Consider the following 27,446-nt stretch of genomic DNA (forward strand, 5'->3'; position numbering starts at 1 on the left):
TGATACACCTTAACACACTATAACCTTAACTTAATACACCTTAACACACTATAACCTTAACTTAATACACCTTAACACACTATAACCTTAACTTAATACACCTTAACACACTATAACCTTAACTTAATACACCTTAACACTATAACCTTAAAGGCCCACTTGCATGTTGTATTAAACAATGTGACTAGGCCAACGGTGACTTTCATGAAGAGGGAAAAAGAAATTATCGAAATTGACCCAGTTTTAGCGTTTTTATCAAACATTTTGTCCGCCCAACCACAACGCACGTGGATATTTTAATCCATGGTTTATAGCGTGCGTGTGTCATCTTAATGATGACGTCACACAAGGTACAGGGCAGCAGGGGCTCTGAGAATCACAGGCAGGTAGTGGCAGAAGCAAAGCCTTCTTGTTACTACTAGGCTAGCCGAGGAGCTAGTATCTGTTTCACCTAACACTATTGCTCCGTGATCATAGCCATTTATCTCTAAAGCTAACCACTATTTGTAAAAGCCACAACCACGTTACCATATTTGTAAATACTCATGTAAATCATTGTGTCGTTGTACATATTGTGTATATAACGTTAGTAGCTAAGTTAGCTAGCTTGCTAGCCAGCATTCTCGAAACTCCTAACATGCCCCGATTTAAAATGGTTCTCTCCTCTTTTTTTTTTAAACTTTGGCCATTTCCCTGGCTCTTTTATACGTTTATCGCATTTATACTTGGTCAAGTTCGACCGACAGAAGCAGGCTGAAAGGGTTCAGATGGGGGGGAAGACACTCTGGGAAAAGCACGGCTGCAGTCCGGGATTCGAACTCGCTCAGCCCCAGATCCGTGACGAGCACGGTTGTCCACGGCGCTGAAATAGCACTCGCGGTACGTGGTGAGCTACTGGAGCTCCCCAGGTTCTCTCCTCTTATATACCTTTGTCCTCACAAACAAAGTATTCTGCCAGGGAACTTATGGACACGACAGTAGTAGTAGTTATAAGGTGTTTGAGCTTGTAACGTTAACGTTAGTTAGCTATCGTGGTAGCCCCTTTCGTGACTGTGATGCACTGAGTGCTATCCGAGGGGCTGCTATCGTATCAACATGCCGTGACGTGTAGCTTGCTAGCCGGCATGATGTGTGCAGTGCTTTGCCCCACAGGTCTGAAAAGAGGACCTGCACATTTGACTCGTTCCCCAAACTCTTTTACATGCCCCGATTTAAAATGGTTCACGACAGTAGATAATAATAATAATGCTAACGTTAGTGGGGTAACGTTAACGTTAGCCAGAGCCATATAGCCAGCTTGGTACTATGACGGGGATAAGGCATAAGGCGACAGCCTAACAGACCAATAGCGCTGCTGTACTGAACAACAGGCTGCCTAGTGGTACATGTAGTTCTTTTTTTATGACATTAAAAACCTTATAACTACCTTGTTTCAACCAAAAATGCAGTTGTAGCTGTAGACGATTAAACCCATTTGCGTCTTGTAAGGCGTCCATTTGGATCAAGGAAATAGCTTTCTGCACTCGTCAAACTCCATTGTAGTGGATCAGAAGTAGGGGAAAGTTACCTGCAGTAATAATAATAATAATAATAATAATGGACTGGATTTATATAGCGCTCTTCATGACACCCCAGAGATCCCAGAGCGCTTACAGAGTCCATTATTTGTTCATACACAGTCATACCGGTGGTGGTAAGCTACAATTGCAGCCAGAGCTGCCCTGAGGCAGACTCACGGAAGCGTGGCGAATAATCATCGCCTACGGCCCCTCTGACCACTACCAACATTCATTCACATGCATACACATTCATTTTTTTTAACACTTTTTTTAATAAATTTTTTTGACATGACATACAAACATTTACAGTAGAAATCCACTATAAATCACAGGGCTATTACCGTCATAATACTAACAATCATGACAGCCCGTTTTTTTTTAAATGAAATAGATGTAGATTAAAGATTAAAGATATACACAGATTCATTACAATACAATACAACACATAAATGCTCTTGCTCGTTCTTCCCCCCCCCACCGGACCCCCCTTGAATACATCCATCATTCCCCTTGATACCAAGGATTAAAAATTCATATAATGCTTTATCCTCTCCACCACTTCTAACCAGATTGCTATGCTGGCTTCATTAACACCTAGAATTTGTGCGGTAGATATCTCTAGGTAAATCACATCAAGATAGGTAAGAATCCATACCCTCCGATACATTTTATCAGGTTGAATCCAGCGTGATGCTATTAGCTTTTTGGCAGCCGTAAGACCGGACAAGATTATCCTTTTTATAAGTACAGAGTGTGATAATTGAGAGACATCATTCAGCAACAATACAGAAGGCATTACAGGTATTGTCAAAAACAAAAATCCCAATAATAGTGTGGTTATTTCTTCCCAAAATATCTTAACAGGCGGGCATTCCCAATACATATGCATAAATGTACCACTATGTACGTTTGTACATAAGGAACATCGAGTCTTGTTTAAGCCCCATACGGTTCAGTCGAATAGGAGTTAGGTAAGTCCTATGAATAAAATTAAGATTAATCTGTTGATGATCCGGGTTACGTGACGATAGCCGAACGTTTGCCCAGACTTCAGCCCAATCAAAATCTACTACCAAGTCTGGTATATCCCTCCTCCAAACTGAGTCTAGGGGAAGGATTTCATATGAAGATGTATGTAAGTGACGGTAAAAGTCAGAGACAAAACCTCTCAATGTCTCCCTTTCATAAAAGAATTTGTGATATCTGTGGTGCTCCAGTGGTACCTTTTAATGGGACTCCATGAGCCTTCAAACATGCTAATAACTGTCTGTAGAAATAGTATGTGGAACTGGTGAGGTTAAATTTGTTATGTATATCTTGATAACTACAGAAACCCTGTTCGTTGAAGATATCTCCCAATGTATGTATGCCATTCTTTTCCCATTTGGGAAATCTGATAGGTTGTTGTGCAATTGTTATTAAATATGGGAGAGTGTCTATGCCATTTATGTTGGTTAGTACTTTTTTTGTGTGTTTCACGCCATACATGCATACACATTCATACGAGGCAAGTAGGTTAAGTGTCTTGCCCAAGGACACAACGGCAGTGGGATGGACATGGGCTTGAGCGGGATTCGAACCACCAACCCTTCGATCATTGGACGACCCGCTCTACCCCTGAGCCACGCCGCCCCACGTCACGGCACTGATAGCGTCTGATAAGCTTTTTGATTGGCTGCATACATGTTATTCGTGCGTGGACATTTTTAACCCTTTCTGAGTGCAATTTCCGGCGTCAAATGGAAAAATAAATAATGAAAATAGATACCAATGATGTAAACTACCCATAATTGAAGAGTAGGGTTTAACCTGCAAGTGGGCCTTTAACTTAATACACCTTAACACACTATAACCTTAACTTAATACACCTTACTATAACCTTAAGTTACTACACCTTAACTAGGGATGTCCGATATTATCGGCCGATATTGGCATAAAAATGTGATATCGGAATTTTTTTTTTATTTTACAATTATTTAACCTTTATTTACCCAGGCAAGTAAGTAAGAAGAAATTATTATTTTATTGTCAAAGTATGCATAATGTTGTGTTAATTACACAACAAGAGATATGTAATGTTAATTACCTGAAATTATTCCGTTTTTTGGGGGGGGAAACCCTGCATATATCGGTATCGGTTGATATCGGTATCGGAAATTAAGAGTTGGCCAATATCGGTATATCGGTATCGGTAAAAAAGCCAATATCGAGCATCCCTAACCTTAACCTTAACCTTAACACACTATAACCTTAACTTAATACACCATAACCTCTTGCCTATTTAACCTATTTATTTAGTTTGAGTTATGTTTTGATTTAGTTTAGTTATTTATTTTGTTTATTCATTTACATGTTTGAAATAAAGATTTAAAAAAAAAAATAATAATAATAATAAACCTCGACAGAGATGTTTGTGTTGAAACTGTCCAGAGGTCAGTGCTGACGTGCTCCTCCTGTGGGTCTGCAGGTGTTCCACTGTCTGACTGAGATCCTGGATCTGTGCCACAACTTCTGCTCCCTGGTCGGTCAGAACGCCTCTCTGGACGAGAGGGGAAGCGCCCAGCTGGACATCCTGGTCAAGGTGACCTTCAGCTCCATCTGAGACGACCGGAGTTACTGTCTCTACTGTCTGTGGGGAGACGGTCTGTCTGTGGAGAGTCTGTCTGTGGAGAGTCTGTCTGTCTGTGGAGAAACTGTCTGTCTGTGGAGAGACTGTCTGTCTGTCTGTGGAGAGTCTGTCTGTGGAGAGTCTGTCTGTCTGTCTGTGGAGAGACTGTCTGTGGAGAGACTGTCTGTCTGTGGAGAGACTGTCTGTCTGTGGAGAGACTGTCTGTCTGTGGGGAGACTGTCTGTCTGTGGAGTCTGTCTGTGGAGAGTCTGTCTGTCTGTGGAGAGACTGTCTGTCTGTGGAAAGACTGTCTGTCTGTCTGTGTAGAGACTGTCTGTCTGTGGAGAGACTGTCTGTCTGTGGAGAGACTGTCTGTCTGTCTGTGTAGAGACTGTCTGTCTGTGGAGAGACTGTCTGTCTGTGGAGAGTCTGTCTGTCTGTGGAGAGACTGTCTGTCTGTGTAGAGACTGTCTGTCTGTGGAGAGACTGTCTGTCTGTGGAGAGACTGTCTGTCTGTGGAGAGTCTGTCTGTCTGTCTGTGGAGAGACTGTCTGTCTGTGGAGAGACTGTCTGTCTGTGGAGAGTCTGTCTGTCTGTGGAGAGACTGTCTGTCTGTGTAGAGACTGTCTGTCTGTGGAGAGACTGTCTGTCTGTGTAGAGACTGTCTGTCTGTGGAGAGACTGTCTGTCTGTGGAGAGACTGTCTGTCTGTGGAGAGTCTGTCTGTCTGTCTGTGGAGAGACTGTCTGTCTGTGGAGAGACTGTCTGTCTGTGGAGAGTCTGTCTGTCTGTCTGTCTGTGGAGAGACTGTCTGTCTGTCTGTGGAGAGACTGTCTGTCTGTCTGTGGAGAGACTGTCTGTCTGTGGAGAGACTGTCTGTCTGTGGAGAGACTATTAGTTAGGCAGAAATCTCAATTTCGCTAAATAATTACTTAGGCGTATGAGGCTAACGATATACACATACACCCCACACATGTACTTCACCATGTCATCACTATCTATTTCATATTTCTTTTAACGTTTTGTTATGTTTTATTGTTTAATTGTATGCTTTGGTGTAGCTTGTTGTAATTAGTAGATTATCAGGGTTTCTTGTGTCTAGCTGCACAATTTTCTGACCACAGGTGTTGCTCCTCCCCTTCCTCTGGTTTCAGGGTTTCAGACGTCAGTCCTTCCTGCTGTTTAAGATTCTGTCTTCAGTCCGGAACCATCAGATCAACTCTGACCTCGCCCAGCTGCTGCTGCGACTGGACTACAACAAGTACTACACCCAGGCGGGAGGCACGCTGGGCAGGTAGAGCGGACCCTAATCTACCCTACATTACACTACACCAGGCTGGGCAGGTAGAGCTGACCCTAGTAGTCCACCCTACATTACACCAGGCTGCGTCTATTCTTATCCTAACCTATGTTTGCGATCTGATTGGCCACTGACGTTTCTGGTCATGTGACATGTGCGCCCAATCGCGTGACGAGCAGTGTCTTTGCCCATTTCCGCGTCGAACAGCCAGCAAACGACCTAACGCCTAGTTTATCACTGGTTAAGCTTATAGGCACTCTTTCGAAGTTGGTTAAGGTTAGAGTTTGGAATCAGGGCTGGCGTTCTATCGCCATGCTCTAAGACAGGGAGGGGCAACTGGCGGCCCGCGGGCCGCATGCGGCCCTCACCGACACTCCATGCGGCCCCAGGCCAATATTAAAAAAAAAAAAAGAAAAAAAAAATGTTGCATTCGACTAAGAGGTTGGCAGTCGACTATGGCTCCTTTCGATCGATTAGTCGACTAATAGGGGTCAGCCCTAGTGTGGACATATTCAACACTGTTGAAAGTGCCGTGCAGCAATATGGGGGGTTTGATAAACTGTCCGCTGTTGTTACCGATGGAGCACCGGCAATGAAAGGAAAACACACAGGATTCGACGGGCTTCTAAGGCAGAGTGGTGTTGAGTGTCCAATGCTGCACTGCATTATACATCAGGTAAGTTCGCTAACATACCGTAATTCCTCTAATAGTGACCGGTATTCAATTACAAACCGGGTCTCTATTAATGGCCGGGTGCGCTCTTGAGCTAAGCAATTATAAGCCGACCTCCTAATACAAGCCGGGTTACTAATATACTGAGCTGCTAAGGTAAAGTTACTTGATTTCACTTTGAAAACGTTGAAATGACCAGTGACCACCTGTAATTGCACTGTTTACTATTTCATACAGTACTTGGTCTCAATAAGAGACCGACACAAAATGTTGATTTATTCATTATGATGTTTGAAAATTAGAAATATAGGCCTCTCTCTTATACATGCCTCCTCCTAATAAAAGCCTGGTACACGCTACAGTTACAAGCCCGGGTCACTATTAGAGGAATTACGGTAATTTCCATCTATTGTGGGTCACTAATAATCAGGGGTGCAGTGGTCATGCCACCCGGTACCACGCCGTCCCAGCACTTTTCTGAGCAGAAGTACGCGCACGGATGTGCACGCGCGCACACAAAAATTAAATGTTATTTCATCTGATGCAGATTGCATGCACAAACATTGAAGTTGACATTCCTTCTATTGTGCGCCAACAGGAGACCACAAGTGTCTCATTAAAGACAGAACCATTATTGACCCACTGTGGGGGAGGGTGAATGTCATGCCAGTTTGATAAAGGGTCAATGGGAGGCACTCAGGAATATTTTGTTTAGTAGCAGGATAAACGTTTATACATTTAACAATCATTTATTATTGCACTTTTGATTTACTGTTGTAGTGAAATGCAGCAGGGATGCTGCTTTGTGTTTGTTGAGCAGTGGACTTTAAGTTCATACATTTATTTTAATAGAAGCCTTAATTATAATTTGTCACTTTTGTATATATTTGGGTTACACAGCAATACTTTCAAATTCAGCTGTATTTATAAATTCATAAAGTTGAAATTAAGCATTACTAAATGCATTTTAAATGGAATAAAAACAAAGTTACAACTAATTATAATAGTTTATATGCCTTATTTATCACATCTGTGACTTATGGGCTATTTGAGCGATGGGGTACTACTGGCGGCAGTGGCGGGACTGCCGATAAACAATGCGGCCCCCCAGATTGATTGTGGAAATTTAGTGGCCCTCACCATATACAAAGTTGCCCACCCCTGCTCTAAGACAAACTCTAACCTTAACCAACTTCGAAAGAGTGCCTAAGCTTAACCGTCGAAAGAACTTGCCGTCACACGATTGGTGCACATGTCCAGAAACGTCAGTGGCCAATCAGATCGTTAGGATAAGAATTTAGGCCACCAGGCTGGGCAGGTAGAGCTGACCCTAGTCTACCCTACACTAAACTCCGTTTCCTCTCAGTAATACAAGGAGAACATTAGACAGGTGTGTTCCCTCTGCGTCTGAAACTAAACTCTGTTTCCTCTCAGTTTCTAAGTGGGAGACGGGGGTTTGGACCAAGAGCTCAACTCTGAAGAACGGCTTCAAGAAGTTCCCTCCACAGATCAAAGTCTTTACCCCACGTTCATATGGTCAAAGAAATCACTGATTGAGGCTTTAAAGTGTATACATTAAGAATTCCTGTTGCCCCAGGACAGTTCAATCAGTATGTTCTTCCTGTTGCCCCAGGACAGTTCAATCAGTATGTTCTTCCTGTGCCCCAGGACAGTTCAGTCAGTATGTTCTTCCTGTGCCCCAGGACAGTTCAGTCAGTATGTTCTTCCTGTGCCCCAGGACAGTTCAGTCAGTATGTTCTTCCTGTGCCCCAGGACAGTTCAGTCAGTATTTGTGAGCACAATCAAATGTATTTGTAAGGCCCGACAACACACGTTAATGTCCCCATGGGCCGGACACGTCTTCTTTAAACAAGTCAAGAAGAAACATCACAATAAGTCAAGAACAAAACAAAAACACCATAAAGTGCAAAATAAATGCAACACAGGCAATGTGGAGGAGAGAAACCTTAGAAGGGCCATTCAAGGGAGGGGGGTCTCCCTTCTTAGATGTCGGTGATAGTAGTGTTGCACACCCCTCTCTACTAAAGCTAGACATCAGAGAGAACCCTCCAATCAGTGATGTCACTGAGATGTCACATCTGGGGCTGCTCCATAGACTTCACGAGGCCTGCCTGAACTGTCCTGGGGCACAGGAAGAACATATGTGGATTCTTAAAATGAGTGACATTCCCCTTTAATGTGTATATAGTGGAGGCTGTATTTGTTGTAAATAATGTCATCTGCATGTGAAGCATTTTCTACAGTGGATCAAATAAAGAGCTTAAATAAATAAGTTTACAGAGAGAAGCAGTTCTTTATTGTTCCATAAAAACCAACGAGTTAAAAGCCTTGACAGCAGGGTCATGCGACAGACAACACCTTGACCTTTGACCTGGTAGTGTTCCTCTCCAGGTGGCCATTTGATGGGGGGGGGAAAAGCTTCTGTTGTAGATTGAACTTCAGAGCTCGGAAGAAACCGGTTCGCTTTGGTAGCATTCCTCACCGAAGCCAGGCTGTGAGCTAATGAGATAGCTAGCGGTTGCCATTTGGTTTGAATGAGGAATGCTAAGAAGCTGTTTTGTAAAAGCTGAATGACAAACGGACTGTTCCCATGGATCACTAGCCACGTCCCCCTCCTAGCAAGGTCAGCTAAGCCACGTACCCTCCTAGCAAGGTCAGCTAAACCACATCACATACTAGCCATGTGTCCCCTCCTAGCAAGGTCAGCTAAACCACATCACATACTAGCCATATGTCCCCTCCTAGCAAGGTCAGCTAAACCACGTACGCTCCTAGCAAGGTCAGCTAAACCACATCACATACTAGCCACGTCCCCTCCTAGCAAGGTCAGCTAAACCACGTACGCTCCTAGCAAGGTCAGCTAAACCACATCACATACTAGCCACGTCCGCTCCTAGCAAGGTCAGCTAAACCACGTCTCTACATCACATACAAGTCCATTAGTACTTATTTTACTATTACTACTGCCAGTGCTAGTAAATGGCATGGCTCTCTGACAAAAACTTGAAGGTTCCGACAGGGCGTGGCTAGTGATCAATAGGAGAGGCTTCTTCTAGCCCCCTTCTCTAATGGGCGGAGTCTTCATTATTCAGAGGAGTAGTCATGGCGATACTGTGGGTTGCTATGGTAATCCAATCGTTCGCCACAGATGATACTGTGGATCAGCCATTCGGGAGACACCAGTGGAACCTTCTGTGATGTCACACTCTGCAGGACCAATGGGGGACAGGCGGCGTCCGTCACCACCAGATCAAACCTCCCCACGGGAACGTCTGCAAAACACAAAACACATCCTTTTAACTTTCATCTATCTATGGTTTATGTAAAACATTAGGACATAACATTATATAAATGCCAGGGTTAGTTAGTGTTGTTAGTAGTAGTTTATTCAATAAATGCCAGGGTTAGTTAGTGTTGTTAGTAGTAGTTTATTCAGTCATCATCTCACACAATACAATATGCACAATCATTTAACAATATTTGATTTTACAGTGACTGAAAAGGTACAGACTGAAGCATAATGCTTATACATGCCTGTCCTATATTCTTAACAAAATTAAGACTCAAACCGTATTCTAAAAGAAAATAGCAAAAAAACAGTATTCACCCTTGTAGTTTTCAAAAATAGCTTTACAAACTATTTTCTTAAAAACCAAAAGCAAATTACTCATTCTTAACTGTATATCAGCATTGTTCCACAAGTTAACCCCAATTATAGAAATACACCTCCTTTTAATCCCTTTCTTAGCTTTTTGAACAGTAAATTTACAAATATCTCTCAAATCATATTTTATTTCATGAAGAACCTTTGCACCCCGTCCGGGAGTAACTTTGCTTTAGCTCTGTACATTATTTGCATAATTTTATAATAAACCAAATCATTACATTTCATAATATGAGACTTTATAAAGTATAAACAATGGATTTGTGTGTTCATAGTAACCAGCCTTGAAAAGGTTCCGAATGGCCCGCTTTTGCAGTAAGACTATTGGATTTACTGTCTTTTTAAATGTCGACCCCCATACTTCCACACAGTAAGATATGTAAGGAAGTATAAGTGAACAGTAGGGGTGTAAAGGTACATGTATCCGTACCGAACCGTTTCAGTGTGTACCGTACTGTACCGAACGGCTGTGTAGTGTACCAAACTAATACAGTGCTGGTATGTTAACCACTAACGACCGCCCACCGGGGGCTGTTTTTTTCACAATTTAATATAATTATAATTTTTTTTATTTTTTATTTACAAGTCGATTATTAATTTCAATATAGAATATTCGTTGACAGCCCTACAAGTACAATTAGTTACTGCACACTACATCACCCCTGAGTGGAACATGGAAAGCCAAACTTTACCCCACTGTACCGAAAACCCGTACCGAACCTTGACTTCAAAACCGAGGTATGTACCGTACCGTGGTTTTTGTGTACCGTTACACCCCTAGTGAACAGTAAATGATGTGCAAGGCTTTGTAGTTTAATATATCCTTACATTCATACAATATTGCTACTGACTTAGATATTTTCCCTTGAATATAGTTAACATGTTGTTTCCATGTTCATTTCTGGTCAATAACTACCCCTAGAAATTTTATCTCAAACTCTTTCTATTTTTACATCACATCTTTTTAACTCGATATCCCCCTCTATTTCTTTTCGATTACCAAAAACCATACATTTTGTTTTCTTAATATTGAGAGACAATTTATTAACATCAAACCAAGTTGAGAATTTCAAGCTCTCTTTCAATATCAAACAAAAGTTCCTTTAAATTACTTCCTGAGCAATATAAATTTGTATCGTCTGCAAAAATAACAAACTTTAACAGTTAGTGTTGTTAGGTGTTAGTTATTGTTGTTAGGTGTTAGTTATTGTTGTTAGTGTTAGTTAGTGTTGTTAGGTGTTAGTTATTGTTGTTAGGTGTTAGTTATTGTTGTTAGTGTTAGGTGTTGTTGTTAGGTGTTAGTTAGTGTTAGTTAGTGTTGTTAGTTAGTGTTGTTAGTTATTGTTGTTAGGTGTTGTTGTTAGGTGTTAGTTAGTGTTGTTGTTAGGTGTTAGTTAGTGTTGTTAGGTGTTGTTGTTAGGTGTTAGTTAGTGTTAGTTAGTGTTGTTAGTGTTGTTAGGTGTTGTTAGTTAGTGTTGTTAGGTGTTAGTTAGTGTTGTTAGGTGTTGTTGTTAGGTGTTAGTTAGTGTTGTTAGGTGTTAGTTAGTGTTGTTAGGTGTTGTTGTTAGGTGTTAGTTAGTGTTAGTTATTGTTGTTAGGTGTTAGTTAGTGTTAATAATAATAATGGATTGGATTTATATAGCGCTCTTCTCTGACTGACTGTTGCTCTGACTCAGAGCGCTTCACAGAGTCCATTATTCGTTCATACACAGTCATACCGGTGGTGGTAAGCTACAATTGCAGCCAGAGCTGCCCTGAGGCAGACTCACGGAAGCGTGGCGAATAATCAACGCCTACGGCCCCTCCGACCACCACCAACATTCATTCACATGCATACACATTCATACGAGGCAAGTAGGTTAAGTGTCTTGCCCAAGGACACAACGGCAATGGGATGGACATGGGCTTGAGCGGGATTCGAACCACCAACCCTTCGATCATTGGACGCCCCGCTCTACCCCTGAGCCACGCCGCCCCAGTGTTGTTAGGTGTTAGTTATTGTTAGGTGTTAGTTATTGTTGTTAGGTGTTAGTTAGTGTTGTTAGGTGTTAGTTAGTGTTAGTTATTGTTGTTAGGTGTTAGTTAGTGTTGTTAGGTGTTAGTTAGTGTTAGTTAGTGTTGTTAGGTGTTAGTTATTGTCGTTAGGTGTTAGTTATTGTTGTTAGGTGTTAGTTAGTGTTGTTAGGTGTTAGTTATTGTTGTTAGGTGTTAGTTAGTGTTGTTAGGTGTTAGTTAGTGTTAGGTGTTAGTTATTGTTGTTAGGTGTTAGTTATTGTTGTTAGGTGTTGTTATTGTTGTTAGGTGTTAGTGTTGTTAGCTGTTAGTTAGTGTTGTTAGGTGTTAGTTATTGTTGTTAGGTGTTGTTATTGTTGTTAGGTGTTAGTTAGTGTTGTTAGTTAGTGTTGTTAGCTGTTAGTTAATGTTGTTAGGTGTTAGTTAGTGTTGTTAGGTGTTAGTTATTGTTGTTAGGTGTTAGTTAGTGTTGTTAGCTGTTAGTTAGTGTTGTTAGGTGTTAGTTATTGTTGTTAGGTGTTGTTATTGTTGTTAGGTGTTAGTTAGTGTTGTTAGTTAGTGTTGTTAGCTGTTAGTTAATGTTGTTAGGTGTTAGTTAGTGTTGTTAGGTGTTAGTTATTGTTGTTAGGTGTTGTTATTGTTGTTAGGTGTTAGTTAGTGTTGTTAGTTAGTGTTGTTAGCTGTTAGTTAGTGTTGTTAGGTGTTAGTTAGTGTTGTTAGGTGTTAGTTAGTGTTAGGTGTTAGTTATTGTTGTTAGGTGTTAGTTAGTGTTAGGTGTTAGTTATTGTTGTTAGGTGTTAGTTATTGTTGTTAGCTGTTAGTTATTGTTGTTAGTTATTGTTGTTAGTTATTGTTGTTAGGTGTTAGTTATTGTTGTTAGTTAGTGTTGTTAGGTGTTAGTTAGTGGTGTTAGGTGTGTTAGTTATTGTTGTTAGGTGTTAGTTATTGTTGTTGGGTGTTGTTACCAGCAGAGTCCTTGTCAGCCTGGTGTTGCCGGACAGACGCAGCTCCGCTCAGTGAGACCAGCTGACACCACAACTCCACCGGCGGCTCGAACACCAGCAGCACCCGCAGCGACGCCAGCGGACTGCAGGAGGGATGCCTGGCAGGGTCAGAGGTCAAGCAGTGTCATTGTAATGTAGTTTAGAACAGTGAAGCTACATAATCATACACTACTCCTCCACCCGTTGGAGGAGTAGTGGGGGAGAAGAAGAGGAATATTTTTAAATAGCAAGAATTATCGACTGGCAACTCTGCTCGTCAGACATGTTAATGTCATAAATGTTGTGTATGTCATAAATGTCTATATGAATTGAAAATGGGGGACCCTGATGTAAACAAGACAAACACGTCTTTCTCTGGTCTGCATCCCCTTAACAATTGTGTGTATTGCGCCGTACTGTATTGTACCCATTCTGCAATCTGTTAAATAAAGTTTTCATTCATTCATTCATTTCTCCCCCACTACTCCTCCAACGGGTGTTTGTGCGACCATGTCGACCTGAACAATGGGGGATTAATAAGAACAAGCCGCCTCGGAGGGAGGATACCGCAGGCGGAAGACGGCCGCTGGAGCTGGAACGAGTCAGCGGCGCACGGAGCCGGGGAGAAACCACCGCCTCGGCCCCCGCTGGCGCTTCCGCTTCACAGCGCGAGAGTGGGCGATAAGGGGGGCGTGCTAGCATGCGGTCACGTGGGCTTAGTGGCCAATCAGAGGAACCCGGAAACTGAGCGCCGTTGTAGAAGGCAGACGCGGGGGGGGTCGCCAGATGATTTCCAAAAAAATAAAAATTTATAAATAATAATAAATAAATAAAAAAAAAATGTATGCAGTCAGGCCACTGAACTTAGAAGCAGGCCAGGCCAGTGTTTCTAGTTGCAGCGGCGCAATAGTTAGATAACCTAGGTGGGGAACAACCAGGAGATCACTGCAACTCACACAAGTTGGAGAACTATCTCTCTCTCTTGCTCACACACACAAAGGGAAATGTGATTGGTGGAGGCAGGACCCTTACAAAAACCCTTACAAAAAACAAAAAATCCATCAAAATCAGTGTTGTTGCTAATCATTGACACATGCTAGCCTGTAATAATCCCCCCCAGAAAAATCTACTTTGCATTTGATATATTGCAAATATATGCCATCACACACACTGGCATTTAAAGGGTTAGAATTATAAAATTAATATGTGGTGTTATGATCAGGGCTGAAGTTGAATAAAAGATTTATGAAAGAAAAAGTGGTATTTCAACATATAGTAATATTTGTATGGCGTTTTTGAAGCGGACAATTTAGTCCCTTATGGTAAGAGTGAGTATTTTTTTCAATCTGACATTACAAAAAAACTGACAATCCATCAAAATCAGTGTTGTTGCTAATCATACATAGCCTGTTTTTTTAACAATAATTTGTGATGCCATCACAAACACTGGCATTTAAAGGGTACAAATAAAAAAGAATCCTACACCAGAATGCAGGAAATGAAGTCTTTGCAACAAAAAATTTCCTGGTGGGGGACCCCCAGACGCCCCGCTTAAAAAGTGGCCTGACTGGGGCTATACTTCACACTATATTTCCTGGCCTGAATGATTTCCCCAGTCCGGCCCTGGTTAAAAGCCTCCAATGCGTGTGTGCGTTTGAACGTTTGCATGTTTCAACCATACATTTCCATTTATAAAATGTATATTATAAAAAATTTAATTTTTTTTTACCTCCTATAATAGTGGGGGTCGCGGCTCTCTGACACCGTTATTTCGGGGGTTTAGAACAGTGAAGCTACATAATCATACATTACCGTTTTAATGTTTTAGAACAGCAACGCATTAATTATACATAACCTCTTAAGCCCTAGCCATATTTTCTGAAGATTTGCCTAAAAGTACATACCCAAGTAAATGGAAGATTGCTCCACTTCTACACAGGCACGTTGGAACTTTAAATCGGTAGGGGGTGTGGCCTTTGAGATTGAGAAAAACAGAGTCGGGACACATTTCCTTTAGTCTAGCCTGTACCCCCCAGACATGTTGCTGGCCCCGTCAAAACAGTATCCTATCAGCCTCTCCATGGGCAGGTCGAGGCGTAAAATAATGTCTTTTATACACAAAAACAGCGTCTCGGCTGTTGTGTCTGGGCCGGGCATTGTAAAAACCCCAAAAGAAGTTCTGAGCTTCCAAGTTGTCATCTGCGAACTGTATATTACACGAGAATTGTTCTTTTCCAGTGACATCAGTGGTTCCGTCAGTGCTCAAGCCAAAGAATGGGCTTTTGGATGCTTTGCCTCTAATTTGTCGCTGAATATCATGGGCAAACAGCTGTAATATTTCGTTTTGGATGTTGTTGGACATCCAGTTGTCTCTCTTTTGGAGCCAATTCTTCAACTCGGGATCAGACTCGGTGCGCACTCTTTCCATCATCAGCTGCCATAACACCCCATCCCTATTTGCATCACCCCTCAGTGGAAGCCCCTGGCGCCCGAGGGGGGGTATAGGGGAACAGACTCTGTTAACTCTTCAATACCTGATGCTGAGGCTGAACCTGTCGTCTCTGTCTCTCTCTGACGTTTATCAGCTTTAGTGGGACTGTCACTGGGACCGGCGGGACGTTTCGAAAATAAATCTGATATTTTTATTTTCTGCGAGTGAGACATTCTGTGCTAGCAAAGTCTGACTACTAGCTAAAATCGACTGACTGCACAAGCACTGTATCACAGACAGCTCAGTGGCGCATGGGAGACGGGAGGTGAATACAATTAGTTGTTTCACCTGTCATTCCATCAGTCTGTGACAGTCTGTCATCACTCGAGAATCTACTCTGCTGCAATCTTGTCGGTTTTACACGTATGATTGTATGTACAGTAGTGTAATGAATGAATGAAAACTTTATTTAACAGATTGGAGAATGGCTACAATACAGTACGGCTCAATACACACTTAAAATGGTGAAGTGCTTTGAGCAGGATAAACTTATAATATACAGTTACAGTATATAATATACAAATATATAAATAGTCATAAAAAAAATATATATATATATATATATATATATTTTTTTTTTTATTCTTTGCACCCCCCCTTCCAACGTGCCTGCTTCTACAAGGTCCATTTGCATGTTCTTGGTATCTAGGGACATCTATGGACCTCAGGGAATGTATTTCCAGTGTCGGAAATATTGTGTCTGTTACTATGCTTGAGTAGATTTGTAATGAACCAAAGGAGAATATCAATTATTATTTCCATCTTTTTTTTTTTTTTAATTTTTTTTTATTATTGCAAAACAAAACTTATTAAAAGTCAGTACTCAACACACAATGTATAATGAAACTTTCAGTAAAGGTGGTTAAAATATATGCAAGTACAGAAACAGGATAAAACAAAAATAGTCAATAATAACATTTTAACCGTATACCGTGTATATCCAGCGAAGTTACAATTATATAAATGTTAGTATATAATATACCCCGAATACCTATTTTCTAAAACCCTACACACATATGCTCCAGCTCAAATCCCCCCCTCCCGGACCCCCTCTTGGATAGTACCTCCATTATCCCTCACTCCTAACCAGACATCACCATTATAGGCTAGCTTTTATTCTCTCCACCACTTCTAACCACATTAACATTTTGGATTCATTGAGCCCTAGAATTCTTGCTGTTGATATTTCTTGATATATCACATCAAGATATGTAAGAAACCACACTTTCCGGCACATTTTTTCCGGTTGAAACCAACGTGATGCAATCAGTTTTTTAGCTACTGTGATACCCGATAAAACCAATCTTTTTAGTTGTGGGTTCACTGCAAACTCAAAAACATCATTCAATAGCAATACCGCGGGGTGTACAGGTATATTCCAAAATACGAGTATTGATAATTGTTGGGACACATCTTCCCAGAATGCCTTAACTGGTGGGCAGTCCCAATACATGTGCATAAATGTTCCTTCGTCCCCATTTGTACATTGGGAGCATTTGGAGTTTTGTATAAGCCCCATTTTGCACAGCCTTATAGGAGTCAAGTATGTCCTGTGAATATAGTTCAGATTGATTTGTTGATGATCCGGGTTCCTTGATGTAAGTCGGACATTTGCCCAGGCTCCTTGCCAATCAAAGTCATTTTCCAGGTCTGGTATATCCCTCCTCCAGACATTGTCTAGTTGAAGGGTTTCGTACGAGGACGTTAGTAATTGTGAATAAAAACCTGATACAAAACCTCCCAATGTATTTCTGTCATAGAAAAATTTGTGGTATCTGTGGTGTTCAATTGGTATGTGTAATGGAACACCGTGAGATCTCATACAAAGTTTTAACTGTATGTAAAAAAGCCATGTGGACTCGGTGAGGTTAAACTTTATGCATATTTCGACATAACTACAGAGGCCCTTGTTATTAAAAATATCCCCTAATGAGTGTATGCCTCTTTCTTCCCATACAGGGAATCTTATAGGTCGTTTTCCCATTAAGAGAGCATTGTTATTGAATATGGGAGTGTGATTATGCCATACTTGATTGTTAGGAAATTTCCTTTGAGTTTCCCGCCATGTCCTGATTGCATGGGTTATTATTGGGCCAAATTCTCGCTCACAATGCTTGATTGAAAGTTTAGTGTATGCTATGTCTTTCAATCTCTGTGGGGCTACTATGTTTTCTTCTAATTTTCTCCAAGATACCAAAGCCTCGGGGTCAAACCATATCTTCTTCAATGGTCTTAATGTGAAGGCATTAAAATATTGTAAAAAATCTGGGACTGCCATGCCACCGTCTGCTTTACTTCTCTGTGCGGTGGATCTTTTTATGCGAGGTGGTTTGTTATTCCAAATAAATTTGTATGTGGAGGTTTGTAATCTTTTCCAGTAGCCCTCTGGAGGAGGTAACGGAAGCATTGAGCTGAAGAAATTGATTCTTGGTAATACATCCATCTTAACTATTGATACCCTTGCCTGTACTGAGTTTTTAAGTTTTGCCCACCTGTCCAGGTCGTCCTTGATTTTGTTCTGTATTTTTGTGTAATTGTGCTTCACCGTTTGTCTTATGGTGGGGAATATTTCCACTCCCAAGCATCTGAAATGTTTTACCATCGGTATCGCACCTGGGAGGGTTATATCTTTTTTTGCAGGGGTGTTAAGTGGAAGGAAAGCCGACTTCGGCCAATTTATCTTAAATCCCGATAAATCACCAAAGTTCTCAATCAACTTGAGCAGATGAGGCAATGTGGTGTTGGGGTTTTGCATGAACAATATTACGTCGTCCGCATATAAACTAATTTTTTGTTGTGTGCCCTTGATTACGATTGGTTCTATGGATTGGGATTGTCTTATATATTGTGCTAAAGGCTCTAATGATAAATTGAATAGTCCGGGACTAAGAGGGCAACCCTGTCTGGCAGAGCGTGATACCGGAAAGATTTTGGAGATGATTGTGCCTGTTGTAATCATGGCCGATGGGTCCTTGTATAGTACTTTAATCATATCAATGAAACCTTTTCCTAACCCCATCCTTTCCAATACTGCCCATAGAAACGACCATTCCAACCTGTCAAATGCTTTCATAGCATCCAGGGATAGTATCGCCTTAGGTGTGATGTCCTCTTTGTCTGTATCTAGTACGTGCAGTATTCGCCTTATGTTATCATTGATCAGGCGACCTTTTATGAAGCCTGTTTGGTCCGTATGAACTAAAGACGTCATATGCTTTTGCAATCTGATGGCTAATATCTTAGAGTACAGTTTGACATCGGTTCCGAGGAGGCTTAAAGGACGGTAACTACCGCATTCAGTGGGGTCTTTGTCTTTTTTGTGAAGAACTGAAATGAGTGCGGTATTTTGGTGTTCGATGAAGCTTCCCTCTTTGACTGAGTATAAGATCATATTTAGTAATAAGGGTCCAAATATGTCCCAGCAAGAAATGTACATTTCTGATGGGATACCGTCAATTCCCGGAGCTTTGCCGTTTTTCATTCCGGATATGGCCTTCTTGATTTCTTCTAATGTGATCGGTACTTCTAACTGTTTAGCGTCTTCATCTGTAAGTTTAGGGAGAGTAATTTGATTAAGATATGTGTCTAATTTGTCTTGATCAAAGGTCGTTTCTGAGTTATATAAATCGGAGTAGAATTCTTTGAATGTATCGTTTATTATTTTGGGTTCTGTTACTAGAGCTTGTTGTTTCCTAATGGCAGTTATATCTGCAAATTTTGCATTAATTCTTAGTCGCATGGCTAATAGGTGACTAGGTTTAGAACCTTGGAAGTACTGCTGTTGTCTAGTGCTGCGTATTTGCAATTCCGATTTTTGTCTGTACATTGCTTTGATCTCGGTCTTTAGAATGTTAACTTGGTTATCTAGTCTAGTAGAGTTGTTGTATTTTAAAGAATTAAAAAGCGTTGAGTAAAGCGTTTCCATTTCAGACAGTTTTGTGTTTTGATTTTTGCGCAATATGGAGGTAAATCTATCCGAGAAATCCTTGATCATACTCTTTACCGACATCCATAATATTCTGGGATCTTGCACCGAGTTAGCATTAACTTGTAGGAATACTGTGAGAGCTTCTTTAATTTGTGTAATGAATTCCTTGTTGTTAAGCAGCATCGAATTAAAACGCCATCTTGGGGCCCGGGTAGATAATGTACCAAATGTTGCTTTCAGGATTAAGTAGCAGTGATCTGATAGCGCATTGGGTGTCATTTCCACTTCGTATTTATCAAATATTCTCGGGGATGCAAAGACGTAATCAATTCTGGATAGTGTGTTGTGTCTCGCCGAACGACAGGAGTACTTGCGGGTCATGGGGTTAAGTGAACGCCATAAATCAGTTACTCCTGTTGATTTCGACCAATCTTTTAATGCTTTAGATGAATTCTTTTGTTCGCTGGAGAAGGAAAGGTAAGTTTTGTCCATCCTTGGGTTCCAAATGGCATTAAAATCCGCACCTATTATGTATGAGTACTCGGGATGGTTTAACATTTCTCCTGTTAGTGAAGTGAAGAAACCCACTTCGTACAAATTCGGGGCATATACCGCTGCCAATGCAATTTTCCTGTTATTGTGTATAATCCTAGCTATAGTTATGCGCCCCTCAGCATCCGACCATACCCCTTTCAATTCGATATTTAATTTGCGTCTGACGACTATGGCTACCCCTCTAGTTCTCGTAGCAAAAGAAGAGTGACCAATATTATGGTATATGTTATCCGCTAACGTATTTATGTCTCTCTCTAAAATGTGCGTTTCGCTTAATAGTGCCACGTCCACATGTTCCGGTTACGCTACAACATGTAGCACACGCATTTTGCAATTGCTCCGCTCCCACTAACGCTAATTTCGTTTAAAAACATTATTTGGACAGTAAAGAAAGAGAATAGACCACATCGTATGTATTGTTAAGACCCTCTACTAACCATATCAAAAGACAATATGGTTAAAGGTGGAAAGAAGGCAGAGAAAATAACTACGGCAACTTCAACGGCGCAGGACGTAAAAAAACGAGATAGACGCGTCCGAACCGTCGCTGGTTCTGAGCCGACGGCGACAAGCTCCGAGGAGGAGAAGGAAGAGGACAACGTACCGGGATCATCGATTACGGTCCCCGAAAGAGAGTCAATAGAGACCAACATAAAAGAAGGTACAGATTCAAGCTCCGTGAGAGGGAGAGCAGCCAGATTTATGGATTCCAACGTCACTGCATCTATCTACCATTTGCCGTCAACTGAAGTAAGCAGAAATCCACCCGATTTCAACACATTGTCTAACCTGATGGTAGAACAGTCTAACATGATGAAAGAACAGTTAGAACAGTCTAACCAGATGAAAGAACAGATGGTAGAACAGTCTAACCTGATGAAAGAACAGATGGTAGAACAGTCTAACCTGATGAAAGAACAGATGGTAGAACAGTCTAACCTGCAGATTACACACATCAAGGCGCTCGAGGCAAACGTCGAGGCTAAATTCGATCGCATCGAGGCTAAATTCGATCACATCGATGAGAAATTAGAAGAAGTCAAGAAAGCGTTCGATGCACAGTCAGAGCGAATCACGACAGTGGAGATTTCGGTGACAGAAAACACAAAAGCAGTCAAGGCGAACGAAGGTATCATGACAGTGATGGGAGAAGAGATGGAAAAAGTTAAAGATGAATACCGGAGGGAAATAAAATTGCTTAAAAACGAAGTGATGGAGAGGCAACTAGAAACCCATCGTTACCACAGGCGGAATAACATCCGCATTGTGGGGCTTGATGAATCAGTGAACTGCGATGACATCAACTTTCCAAACGAGTTATCAACGATTTTGAATAACTCCGATCCAAACAAAGTGCCAGAAGTGGAACAAGTTTACAGAATTGGTTCCCAGGGGCAAAATATCAACGGGCCGAGAGTCATCATTGTCACTCTGCGGAAAACTACAACAAGGGATGAAATCATCAAATATGCTCGCAACCAACGTGGGAAGCTGAAGTATGGTGATAAACCAATATTTATCTACGAAGATTTGAGCAGAGAGGCCATCATCCGACGTCAACCATACAAAGTTGTGATGCAAAAGCTGTACACAGCCGGCCACAAGCCAAGGCTAGCATATCCGGCGCTGTTATCATTCTTGGACAATAACGGCCGCAGGTCAGGTCCATTTACACCCTTTGATGCTGAGGATTTCCTGATTCAAAATGCAGCAAATAACCCAAAGCATGACGGAAATGCCGGAATCAGTTAAGCCTCTCTCTAAATATATACCAGTGTAGGAATGACTTTATTGTGTTCATCAATGAGGTCATTCCACCAGTGTTGGAATAACATTGCTGTGTTCATCAAAGTAGCAAACGATATGCAAGTCGTCTATAACAATGTTTACTGTGTATAATACGATTCATAATACATTATAATTTCAGTCTCTGGTCTCTGAGGGGACAAATAAATATCAATGCAAAAAGATCTATCTGGAATATTCTGGGTTTATCGCTCAAATGCCCTGGGTCTCTTAGATCATTCTGGAATGTAAAATAGTCTAGGCACTAGTATATTCTACAACCTTCTAGAATATAAGGCACCATGACAACGAAGTAAAATAGTCTAGGCACTAGTATATTCTACAACCTTCTAGAATATAAGGCACCATGACAACGAAGCATACAACTCTAACAATAACATTCGGTGTGCATACACATAGCATATATAAATTAAATGAAGTGCAATCAGCCCTTAATAATACTTTAAAATTATCCACACATAAACGTATGGGCACAGCAAGGTTATTCTAACAATTTAAGTAATCACTCCATTAAAGGCACATTGAAGCGCTAAAAGGCGCTGCTTTTCTATCTTATCTAATCAGTTAAATCGGTTCTAGTGGCTTCTCCACGTTGATAATTATTTATCTCTTATTCCTTATCTATATCTTTCCATTGATTTTTATTTTATTAAATTTTTTCTTCTCATCACCCTATATTTTTTAAATATAATTTAACTTACATTGTTCTTTTCCAATGTTCTTCACATTAAGGTGTCAATATTACTATATATTTTTTAAATATATTGTAACTTACATTATTCTTTTCCAATGTTCTTCACATTAAGTGTCAATACTGATCTACAATCTTTTCCTTTTTTTTTTCCCTCACACGTTGGTGGAGGGTTCAAAGGAATATGTCGATAAAGGTTTATTCTCTTTTTATTTTATTTTTTATTTTTATCTTTAGGTTATTTATCACAATACTTCATTACAGTAAGGGAAGGTGCAAGACCAAAAGCGACATTCTATTGCAATAGAATGGAAATGTTAGATCCTATGGCAATGAGCATAGGAAAATTAGGATTACAATGCTCAGGTTGGGCAATCCGGTGGACCATGGGAGAAAGTCAATCGCGGAGGATGTGTTCTTGGAACACAGGCATGTTCGACTTTCTGGGAGAGGGGAAAATAGGGGATTTTTATTTGTATATATATATGTTTTTAAGCTCAGCTCTCAACGGGACCTCATTAATTGGATGTGCATCTATTGTAGCTTCATACTCCAGAAACATTACCAAAAACTACACGAAAACATGCATAGACTATGGCTAGTTTGAATATAATGGTATGGAACACCGGTGGGATAAACAAACAACACAAGCGCAAAAGCGTGCTTACACTATTATTTCCATCTTTGATGGTGAAATAAGACATGAAATATTGCCACTGAGCTCATTCAGCACCCTCTTGAGATCAAGTGTACACAAAATCTAAGCAAATTAATAAAGGGCAGATGATTTATAGGGGTTTTTGTAGATACAGTTCTGAATTTAGACACATGGAATTTGAAATATGAATTTTTTATTGAAATTTGCTAGGTTTTATGAGTCATTCCTCATCTTCATTGGGCATTTTATGGTGTTTTTTTTATTCTGGATCTATTGTGATTTTTCTCCCATCCCAATTTCGCTGTTTCCAATTCTTCCCTCCCCTGTCTTGAACGTTGCTTGCATATGCCCCCCACAGGTCGGTTGTAGGGAGGATAGAAGCCTTGCATCACGTGTCCCCTCCGGTACACGAGGAGGCAGCCTGTCACATCTTTTCACCTGCCAGCGCGGACTCTCATTGGCGAGGTGTAACGTGTGGGAGGCTCACACTACCCCCGCCATTTCCTGTCTCTGCTGTGCAGGCGTCCCCCAACCGACCTGTAGGAATCGCTGTCCACAACGTCCAGACTACCACCCATCGACTTCCACCCGCTGACTCTGCCAATTGAGCCAGTATGACGGCCGGCCCAAGCCGGAGGCAATGCCGACAGCCGGATTTGAACCCGGTGTCTCTTGCGTTGGTGACGAGCACAATGTCTGCTGCGCCACCCAGCCGCCCATTATTATTATTATTATTATTATTATTATTATAGGTGTAGTGTATTCTTACCATTCTATGATGCTGTGGTCTGGCCCCACCCCAGCAGGTAGCAGGTAGTTCCTGTAGTTGAGCAACTTGTTGTCACGGCAACAGTCTCTGACCCACATGTGAGACACACACGGCACCCCGCTGGCCACACACAGCAGGTACTTCCTGGTCCGACAGTGTTGGTCAGCAATCAGCAGGCTCTGATAGGCTGCCTTGCACTGCAGAGGAACCAGCCACAGAGAGGATGAGTTTGGGTCCCTCATTTGTCAACGGTGTGTACATTCAGCTGTTTAACACTTTCGCTGCCAACCACGTATATATACGTTATTGGGCGCCAGCGGTTAACGGCCAAAAACGTTTTTGGATCGTTTTCCTTTTTTTTCGATTTTAATATCCTATTCAATGTCAGGGACCTGTATGTTGCCGGTAAAATGCATACTGGGACTCCGAAGGTGCAGTACCGGCCAGATCCTGCTAGTAGGCAGTATCGAGAGTGCAGTAAACCGTGTTCCAGACCGGGTGCTACGTTTAAACCGCTCCGGACTGACTTTTCTAGTAATGGGAAACCTAGGGCTTCACCCGATCGCATTGAATAGTTTTCGGGACCCCCGATCCATATGTTGTGGTGGGTTATGTCGTGGACCAGATGGACATAGGATGGACCAGATGGCTATCAAATAATTGGAATATTCTTTTTGGAATACCACCGACCACAGGTAAGGACAATCTGACGTCAATTTCAGCTTGATCGTGAAAGGTTATCATACCCATCCCCCTGATCGGCGTGTGTTGGTAATAATAATAATAACGAATGACGTTACTGGCAATCAAATAATCAGAAACGACCCGCCCCCCCCCCTTTCATGCATTCATGATGAAACATAATACCTATGATATAGATTTGATTTGAAAATAGTAGCGTGTCCAGGGACGAAACGCCAATGGTTTTAGTAGAATTCATGTTGCGCCCTGTAGCCGGCCTCCCAGGAATTAGCCCGGATCATTCCAAAATTATACTCATATTCACCACAGGATAACGCATGAACATATTCATGAATAAATTCATTCTTTTTTGCATCTTGAACGGAAGATAGTTACTGTCAAATGACCATGGTATTGTATCCATAACTATAATATAAAATATAGATTTAGCTCTACAAACAAGGTGACGCACAGTGAAACTATGTAATGGAAAGCTGGCCCAGCCAAAGCTAGATGGGGAAATCGAATGGCCGCGAATGTGTTAACCATGTGGAACATTATTATTAGGGATGTAGCACACTGTAGCACCCACTCCCCACACTTTATATTTATTGATGAAGGATTGCACTACAACTCGTACACCTTACTGTAAATTGTACCTAAATTGTACCTCATCCCATTTCTGCTTTGCACTATATAGTACTGTACATTAGTACACTGCATAGTATTGTATATTATATGGTAACTCAGAACATTGTACATATGTCTATACCGAACACTGTGACCTCATTTTCTTCTTCTAAATTACATGCTATACTATGTTATTTGATACTATCTTGTCTAGCACAGTCTCTGGAGCATAACAGTAAGAAGCATTTTGTATGAAAGTATTCTGTACTTCTGTATGACAACTATTAAAGAAACTTGAAACTTGATGTCCCGATCGCCTTTTTTTGCTTCCGATCCGATCCCGATCATGTGATTTTAAATATCTATCGATCCGATCGTTTCCGATCCGATCTTTCACATTAGTAATCAATTTTGACGCATTTTTGTCAGAAACTGGCAGAGCGAGACAAGCCCATCTGTTGCCTATCGTCCGGGGCGCGAGAGCGGAGGCTTTTGTTATTACATTCACCCTGAGAAATGTGCTTCTGCTTCATATGAGAAATATTAAAAGTTTCAATATATGTTTGCACATTAGTATACATTCAGTGTTCGACTTACGTAATGGTCCATTCTGGTCTGAAACGCCGACGATAATCCTCAGTCACGTAACGTTATCCTCCAGGTGAAAAGTTAGTCTGAAAACTTCGCCTCCAGCCTGGCTGTCCTCCTTGTAAACATTGCAACTGGCTTGACTTTCTATTTTAAAATGCTTAGTTCCAAACCTCTGACATTAAGTCTAGCTGCTCAAGTCAGTGGATATTAACCGTGTTTCGGGAGCGACGTGTTGTACTGTTGTGATGTGGTCGAGCGTGTAGCGTGTAGCGTCTAAATTAAAGGGGTGTTTGTTGCAACGGTGAAAATTAAAGGGGAATGTGTTTGTTGTGGACAATTATTCTGCTCTGTGTGACAATAAATACATTAATGATGATATATTATATGTAATTTAAAACCAAAACTAAGGCCTCCGTATGAGTTTAAGACGTGGACATGGTCATGTGGTCATGTTTGTTGAATAAAAATTTTCTTTTTTTGACTGCCGATTTTTATTATTATTTTTTCCCGATCCCCGATCCTCTGAAAAGCACGTGATCGACGCCGATTCCGATCACGTGATCGGGACATCCCTAATTATTATTATTCTTTTTATTATTATAAACTATGTGGGACATTATTGTTATTATTATTAGTAGTAGTATTAGTATGATTTGGAACAAGATATATCATCACGTGGTGGAAAAGAACCTCTGACCTGCTCTTGGTTGAAGTCTGGAAGAACAAACCCTCCTCCCGCCTGCAGCTGCTCCTCCGTGTAGAGTCTGTTGTAAGGAGACGTCTGGACATACTCTGTAGAGAACATTACAGTTAGACCAATCACAGCACCAGAGACGAGACAGTTAGACCAATCACAGCACCAGAGACAAGACCAGTCACAGTTAGACCAATTACAGCATCAGAGACAAGACCAGTCACAGCTCTAGAGACAAGATCAATCACACAGTTAGACCAATCAGAGCACCACAGACAAGACCAGTCACACAGTTAGACCAATCACAGTACCAGAGACAAGACCTGTCACACAGTTGTCTCTAGAGCTGTGATGGGTCTAACTGTGTGATTGATCTTGTCTCTGGTGCTGTGATTGGTCTAACACCAATAACAAGGTTAGACCAATCAGAGCACCAGAGACAAGACCAATCACACAATTAGACCAATCGCAGCTCTAGAGACAAGACCAATAACAAGGTTAGACCAATCACAGCTCTAGAGATAAGACCAGTCACACAGTAAGACCAATCGCATCCAATCTCACAGTTAAACCTGTGACCTCTCTCACAACCAGGATACTCTGACTCACCATCCTCTCCTTCGCTGATTGGCTGGTTGGTCTGCCGGTCGATCTCAGATGAGGCGGTCAGCATGAAGGCAAAGCCCAGGAAGAGGGAGGCGTTCTGGGGCAGTGGGCCGTGGTCTGCTGGGGGAGCTGCCAGTGGGCCGTGGTCTGCACCAGGCAGGTCTGCGCCCGGTAGGTCTGCGCCAGGCAGGTCTGCGCCCGGCAGGTCTGTGCCGCTACCCGAGGTGTTCACCACACCAGCATGCTGACCTGGGCGTTTAGAAAGCACAAACACTGTCATCTTCCATGTGATGTTTGTTTATCCTGAGCGTCCCAAGAACCGGGTCAAACTGGAATACATGGTTTGATTGTCTGGTCGTTACCATTACATTCCCCCATTCACACACACACTGATGGGGGAAGCAACCATGCGAAGAGCCAAGACAGCTCCCAAGGAGCAGTTAGGGGTTCAGTAACCTGCTGCTAAATGTTGTTATGGTCTTTATCAGAGAAGCAAACCAATGCCATCCAGTTTGCCCTGGTTCTG

At 41.6% G+C, this 27,446-nt stretch overlaps 2 protein-coding genes across 2 annotated transcripts in view; one reads left to right on the top strand and one right to left on the bottom strand.

The window, feature by feature from the left end:
- Positions 1-8,411, top strand: part of tubgcp4 (tubulin gamma complex component 4) — a 91,416-nt gene extending 83,005 nt beyond the window's left edge. The window contains exons 16-18 of the mRNA XM_084307337.1: positions 4,027-4,140; positions 5,321-5,460; positions 7,574-8,411. Coding sequence (XP_084163463.1) covers positions 4,027-4,140; positions 5,321-5,460; positions 7,574-7,580 — 261 coding nt within the window. The 3' untranslated portion in view covers positions 7,581-8,411. The remainder of the gene's footprint in view (positions 1-4,026; positions 4,141-5,320; positions 5,461-7,573) is intronic.
- Positions 8,412-8,439: 28 nt separating this feature from the next.
- Positions 8,440-27,446, bottom strand: part of tp53bp1 (tumor protein p53 binding protein, 1) — a 102,085-nt gene continuing 83,078 nt past the window's right edge. Inside the window, exons 28-32 of the mRNA XM_084308193.1 lie at positions 26,924-27,169; positions 26,318-26,412; positions 23,719-23,915; positions 12,803-12,939; positions 8,440-9,432 (exon numbers count right to left, since the gene is read on the bottom strand). Of these exons, the coding sequence (XP_084164319.1) occupies positions 9,245-9,432; positions 12,803-12,939; positions 23,719-23,915; positions 26,318-26,412; positions 26,924-27,169 (863 nt within the window). The 3' untranslated portion in view covers positions 8,440-9,244. The remainder of the gene's footprint in view (positions 9,433-12,802; positions 12,940-23,718; positions 23,916-26,317; positions 26,413-26,923; positions 27,170-27,446) is intronic.

This window comes from Notolepis coatsorum (genome assembly GCF_963971535.1).
Source record: "Notolepis coatsorum genome assembly, chromosome: 2".
In the NCBI taxonomy this organism is placed as follows: domain Eukaryota; kingdom Metazoa; phylum Chordata; class Actinopteri; order Aulopiformes; family Paralepididae; genus Notolepis; species Notolepis coatsorum.